The sequence below is a fragment of the Drosophila subobscura genome, chromosome J (assembly GCF_008121235.1).
Source record: "Drosophila subobscura isolate 14011-0131.10 chromosome J, UCBerk_Dsub_1.0, whole genome shotgun sequence".
NCBI classification, from domain to species: Eukaryota; Metazoa; Arthropoda; class Insecta; order Diptera; family Drosophilidae; genus Drosophila; species Drosophila subobscura.
In genome coordinates this window covers 18,560,090-18,567,105 of record NC_048532.1, presented here as the reverse complement: position 1 = coordinate 18,567,105, position 7,016 = coordinate 18,560,090, and the positions used below count along the sequence as shown (strand labels likewise).

Sequence of the window (7,016 nt, the reverse complement as noted above, 5' to 3'; positions counted from 1 at the left end):
TTAGAGGATCAGGAAAAAGTAGGGAAGGTGTGCAGATCCTACTCTAGTCTCCTCCAGGAAAATGAAGATCTTTTGTTAAAGTTCAGAAGTCAAGTAAATATCAGAATTAAATTGTATTCGAGTAGTTAGGAAAGAACTCATGGAATCAGCTGAGTAAGGGGACTAGAAAAAGGGACACTTATGCTCTCGAGATCCGTCCCTAAAGTTTAGAAATGTTGCCCGGAGAAGATAAACAGGAAACCTGCTGGTTTATCTTTTGATCTTTCCTTGAAGTCAACAAGTAAAATGAATATCAGAATTTATTTTTATACAACAGAAAAACGTGGAAAACTCTTAGAAATATAATTTTTAAAATAATTTAAAGCTATAGAGAGAGATTAAGAGAGGGAGCAATACAGATAGAGATAATTTTGAATAGAGAGAGTGAAATCTCTTCTCTCATTCATCAGCTGCTGGCTGACTCTCCTCCTCATTCTCCACGGATTGCCTCTTAGATTCGGCTTCTTCCTCATGGTCCCCTAGATCTCCGCGTGATGCTCTATTGTCTGTGTCAGTCTTCATCTTGGCCGCCACATAGTCGGCAAAGGTCAAGTTAATGTCGAAAGGTGTGCGACGGAATATGTTGGGCGGTGTGTAATTGTTTTGGATGGGCCAGAAGAGCCCGTCCTCGTCGGGTGTCTGCGGTGCACCGCCGTAGAGATCGGAGAACTCAGCCAAGGTGAAGTAGAAGCGTGTGGAGGCCAGCACCAGTTCGATGCGCTGAATCTCGGGCAAATGCTTGCGGTAGACATCCACCGGCAGGAACTCGATGAGCTGCGAGGACTTGGACTTCAAGGAACCTAACAAACTGGTGGATTGCACCACTTCCTCCTTCTCCAGCTCCAGCTCCTCTTCTCCGTCATCCTCGTCGTCATCATGCAGGCGAAGGGCGGAGGGGCGATTGCTGGTGGCATTACTCTGGCTCGGCTCATGGTCGGCAGCGTGGCTGGGCTCGGGCTCTGTTGGCGCCAAGCTCTCCGCTATGAGGCGGCAAATGATGAAGAGCTTCTCCTTGATGATCATGTGCTGCTTGCCCATCAAGTACTCATCCGTGGGCGTGGAGGTGGGAAACTTCTCGTTGAGAAAAACCGCCGGAATGCGGCGAAAGGTCAGCTCCTTGGTGTACAGCTGCGAGATGTGATCCTCGATCTGAAAGACGCGATTGCTCAGCCAGAACTCGTCGCAGCAGGCCAGCAGTTGGCGGCAGAAGCAGCCCATCATGTCCTCGCTGGTCTCCAGCATCAGCAGCGTGTAGTCGCCCATGTAGATGAACAGCCCGCACACCGGGTCCGGCGTGAAGGCCTCCAGCTGGCAGTTGTTGTGCAGCTCCTGCAACTTTTCGCAGAACATATCAAAGTAGTCCCGCTCCTTGACAGGCTCTGGCTCTGTCTCGGGCTCTAGCTCCTCCTCCGCTTGCTCCTCAACGGGTTCCGTGGGCTGCAGGGCAAAGTCGTCGGTGAAGCGAAAAGTGTGCGTCACCGTCTCCGTTTCGAAGTCTGGCTTCACTGGTGCAGCCTCTGGGATGGGCAAAGTAACGGCCGGAGGAGCGTCTATGGCTGCCTCGGAGGTGACCTCCGTGGCTGTCTGCGATCCCGCCGTGGTGGATGCCTGCGTGATCTCATCTGGCGGCACTGACGCTGCCTCCACCTCGACAGTTATCACCTCGGGCTCCCTTTTATCTACCTCCGAGACAGCTCCGGTGGGCGGCGGTTCCTGGCCAGCTGTTGGCTCCTTCTCTATCTCTGCCTCCAGGCAGCCATTTTTTGGCTAGGATAAAAATACGCTGATAGAACACGGACGTCTGCATTTCGGTCAGCTCTGCGTCCACGTACTCCACCAGCGATTTGCGCACCTGAAAGGTGCCCGTCCGCTTCAGGGTGAAGCATGTGTGCCGCGTCAGTCGCTGCGTGCGGCTCTGACGCTGCCGCGCGGCCGTCGAGGCATGCCGCTGGGTGGTGCGCTTCGAACTGGACATTTCCGCAAAGACTAAATCAAACCAAAAGGAGTGGAAATCGATGCGGCGGCAGTTTGTTGTTTGTTTTCTCCGTTAAATATGAAGTTGTTATGAGCAACAACAAAAGCGGTTGTCAGGGGCAGAAAGGGAAATTCAATGCCCGCTTGGGTATAACAAAATTGGAGAGGGAATTACACAAAGTCTATTGAAGTCTAAGCACAGATATCAGCGAGGGTTTCATCTTTTTTATTGTGACAAAACATTTGAACTAAAAAACTTATCCGCAAGGACATCTCGGGGCATAACAGAACAATCAAAGGCGCACCGGGGGAGGGACACAGAGCTAGGCAGTCCTAAGAGATGGACAGTTATGATTGACAAGTGCAGTAGATTTTCTCTCAGTGCAAACACACACGCAGACACTGTAACACTGTTATTATTTAGGCAATGTACTTTGGGGCTTGTACAGCAGCGCCTCAATTATTATTATCATTCGCTTGAAATCTAAGGCCTTATCTTGCGCCACACACACACACACACATCTCTATCTCCCTCGCTCCCCTCTCTAACTCGCCCTCTCTCTAAGTTCCAAACATCTCTTTGTCTCACTCTGTGGCTGCGTGGCTTGGGCTTTGTTTCTGGTTTGAAGCTGCTCCGTTCTGGCTCCTGCCGCTTTTCAGCGAGTTAATTTATTCATGGCACATTTATGAGCATAGTGATTTCAGGCAGCACCTACAGCAACCTTCCGTTTTCCGTTTGCCAGCCCCACAGACAGAGAGACAGAGAGGCAGCAATGTAAAGGGAAAACTTCTTCATCAGAATGCGACCTCGTCCTCGTCCTCGTACTTTGGTTCTCCTTCGCTCTCCTGCTCTGCTCTGCTGAGCTCGTCTCTTGGAACAATTTGAAACACTTGGGCATACAATATGTTGAAATGATAATGAGCGAAAATTGTTTTCTGACTCTGCCACGTTCCCCAGGTGTCCGTGTTTGGCTTCAAAGGATGTGTCTAAGCAGCAGCATCCTTAGAGTACTCCTCTTGTGTCTGTCTTGTCTTATCTCTCCCCCACCATGCCCAGCTAAGTGCCTTGGACCGTTTTGCAGTTTAGTTTATTGAGCTTAAAGTTGCGTAGCAATTTGTGGGCCAATGTTTTAATAACTAAGTGCCCCAGCCACTGCCCTCTCCTTCCCACAGATAAGATTCAACTTTGAGTCTCGTTTTTCAGCTTAAATGCGGCTGCCTTTCACTTTCAACCGAAACGCAGACTTTTCTTTTGATTCCTGGAACTGGAACTTCTCTCCTTTCCATCTCTCGACTGCGTTTCACTTTCATTGCCATGCAAATATCTGAATGAATGACTGACTGACTGACTGATGGTCGGCGCTGGCTTTCATCTTCTACTTTCTAGTCGGCTGCCCGCCCATTCATCCGTCAGATATGTCGAGCAGCCACGCCCATTTGTCGTAGTTGTCGCTGGCAGCAGCAGAACCAGCAGCAGCAGCAGCAGCAGCGTTGATTGCATCGAAGTTCTTAGTCAATATTTGCCGATTTCAATGAAATGAGAATTTGACATGCAAGCAAACACGGCTGACGGCAGTCGGGAGACGGCAGTCGGCAGACGTCAGACAACTTGCCAATGGGAGTGAAAGTCATGCCATGGATACACAGGGAGTGTGGCAAGAGCCACTGCCACAGTGACAGCGGCTGCAACAGGAGAAAGACAAACACGGCAGTCGGTTCTGATGGTGCACCAGCCATCGGTGTGGGCTCCAAATTAATTGCGATTTGTATGCAATGACATTTTTCTGTGTGTCTGTGTGGCAAAAGTGATTGATGCCTCGTACATCGGACATGTTGCAGTTGACATTCGTTAACTTTGTTTGTTACCTGCAAAAAATGTTCACTCTAATGAGGCTGCACTTTGTCCATTGATTGGGGGCATTTGTTGAACTTCAACTTTGAACTCTTTGAAGGCGATTTGGGAGATTAAAGTCTTAAAGGAAGTGCCAGCTGCTCGTACAGCTTCCTTCTATATGCCCACAGTCCAGCCACCAGTTTGTTGCTGTAATCCAATTATTTTGTTAGACATATCCAAACGGGCGCAGCTTATCCTGTGGCATTTTCCATGCACTTTCGTTATGCCCAAAAAATAACCACTCACATGACAGTGCACTAATTACAGAATCAAAAACTACAAAACAGAAGAGTTTGCTGCAATAAATTCAATTAAAATTTTAAATGGCCCAGCGAGCGCAAAATGGAAGTTTCTATAAAATAAAATTAATGCCAACTCAGCAGGGACTCTGGCTGGTAGCTGTGTGGCGGGGGGGTTGGTGTTTCCAGGCAATTTTAATTTAATTCAATTATCCGAGGCATCAACGGCAGCAGTTGGGCCAACAACAACAACAATAAGTTCAGCATTCAATTGCCTCGATGGAATAAAAGTTTTATCCGTGGCAAGGTGGCAAGGAGTAGTCTTCTCCACCTTTTTAATAGTTTGCCGCTGCTCCGTGAAAGTGGCAATGGGAACTCTTTTGCCAATGCAATTAAATGCAATGACAACTAAGGATGGGGGCAGCAGCAGCGGCAGCAGCAAGAAGGCCGAGGCCAATCAATTAAGCCTTGGCAACGAATCTTCTTGGCCGCCCAATTGCTGCACCGCGCTTGAGTGGGTCGTCGTCTCCTCCGCTGCCCGCATTTCCAATTAATGGCAGCTAATTTATTTGAACTGGACCAAAAATCAATATCAAATATTGGTGTAAGGGAATGGGGTTTTGTCGGGGAGGGGGGAGGATTGTACATTCCTCATCATCAGCAGAAGCAGCGGCATGCCTCAGGCCATGTGGCCAGGAATCTGATCTCTGGCGAGGGTCCACAACTGCTGGAATGCTGCAGGGGGAGGGCTGTAGGAATGCTGGGGTTGGGGGGTTTGGTGTGTTCTCGGCTCAATTATATTTTTATTTATGCGCCAACATTCGCGCACTTAACAAAATAGCATCCGGCCAGCGCCGGGGGCATCCTTTTTCGGCGGCTCCTCTCGACTCCTAGACAATGGAATTTTATTGTTTCGCCAATGTAAGCAAATTTGGTGGAAACTTTTTGTTGCCCTAACCAGGGGCAGCGGCAGGGGTTTGGGGCACTAGAGCATAAATAAAGTTATGTATTTGATTATGAAACTGGCGGACAGAGCAGGAATGGGTGGGACACAGCACAGGCTCGTGGCCAATGGATTCAATTGCTTGGCAGCAATCTTTATGGTAGGGACAGACAGAAACATAAAAAAAAGATGGGAACAATGCTGCGAGAGGGGGGTGCGTAGGAGTGTGGGTAGGAGGAGTGTGCCGAAATCTTTTTATGACCCCAAAATGTTGGCTTTAAATGAAAAGTGTCCAGTCAAGTGTCCTGCCCCAAGCCGAACCGCAAAGAACGAATCGACAAGAGAGATATTTTCGTATTTGTTCTGGCCATCGATTTCGTTCGCTGTGGATAAATATTTTCACAGCCGGCCACCGGATGTTTGGGGGCACTTGAAACCCTTTTTTTGAGAAACTAATCCACTATTTGTGGAGCCCTTCGCACCTGGGCGAAAGTGATTTTGGGAACAAACACTGTGCTGACCCTTTTCTGTATATCTCAACCTTCCTTCTCTCTCGCTTTCTGCACCTTTCTTGTGGGGCACATTCCAAAATGGCACTTCCGTGTGGGTGCTTAAGTGTAGTTCTTTGTGTTGGTTCTTCAGATGAAAGAGGAGCAGGAGAAGGACCAACAGCCGGAGCAGACAAACATTCCGTACATTTCTTTTTACGCCTCTCCTCCTTTTTATGAGATCATCTAAAGGCAAGGCCGGACCTTCTCCAGAGATTGCCCCACAGCAAAGTGAAATGTTGCACATATTTGTTGTGTGTCGCTCAGCAACATTTTGTTGCATTTTTGTGTGCTTAATTTAGATGCTGCTGCCTGCCTGACTGCCTGCCTGCCACTCATGGTTTCCCTTCTGTCTAATTGCAGTGCCAACAAGAATTGGCATTTGAAGTGCAAACAATATGCGATATGTGCATATTGTTCGAGTATGCATACATTTATTATATGGAAAAACTTACAATTCTGCAAAAAAAAAAAAGGAAAAAGTGCAGATGCAAAGCATGAAATTGCATTTTCCTTTTGGTTTCACATGCACTGAGAACAAATAGACAAACAGCAGGCCCAAAGCCTGATTGAAATGAAACGATACAGGCGGGAGGACAGGCAGACAGACGGATGGACATTCGGTTAGTGCATGTCATGCAATTTGTGTGTGCCTGTGTGTGTGTGTGTGTGTGCGTGTGTTGGCAAATATCAAACAATTAAATTACACGCAGAGGCAGAGGCAAGGGCAAAGGCAAAGGCAAAGGGGCACAAGCAGAGTACAACGCACACAAAACTATATCCAAAGTGAACTCAATTTGCTGGCATCTAAATCATTTTTAATTTGAACAAAAACAACAAGCAGCAACAGCAGCGAGCCCAACGAATGAATCCCTGGCAACAAAATACAAAACGTTTTGTTTGCACCACGAATGTTGCAACACTCGCAAAAAAAATAAAACCTAAAAAGTAACCGAAACCCAAGAAGTCGCTGCAGTTGATGCCCTTTCGGGTAGTTGAAGGATTTTGAGGTTGTAAATGGAGCAGAACACCCATAATCCGTGGATTGTTTAGCTATTGGAGGGATTGCCCTACGAATAATCCTACAGAAGTGCCCATTCGTAGATCTATTAATCATATTCCACTTCTGGAATGGCATCTAATAAGTACTTTTATGAGTTACAAACCTCTGCTAATAATAACCCTACCACACTCTGCCAAAGGGTAGCCCAACAAAACATATTTAACAAAAACAAAATAAGGCATACATCGGAGCAAAGCAAAATAGATGGAGAGACAGAGAGAGAGAGAGCGAAATAAAGGGTGCATGTAGCGGGAGTGTAGCGACAGTGGGGACAGGGGAGGCAGCCTGAATGGAAAGTGAGAAAAGAATGTTTATG

At 47.6% G+C, this 7,016-nt stretch overlaps 1 protein-coding gene across 1 annotated transcript; it reads right to left on the bottom strand.

Moving 5' to 3' along the window:
• Positions 1–438: 438 nt before the first annotated feature.
• LOC117893128 lies at positions 439–2,068 on the bottom strand. The gene is given in 2 exon segments (XM_034799576.1): positions 439–1,787; positions 1,789–2,068. Coding segments are annotated over 2 exon segments (1,575 nt in total). The 5' UTR covers positions 2,015–2,068.
• Between the last annotated feature and the right edge of the window lie 4,948 nt (positions 2,069–7,016).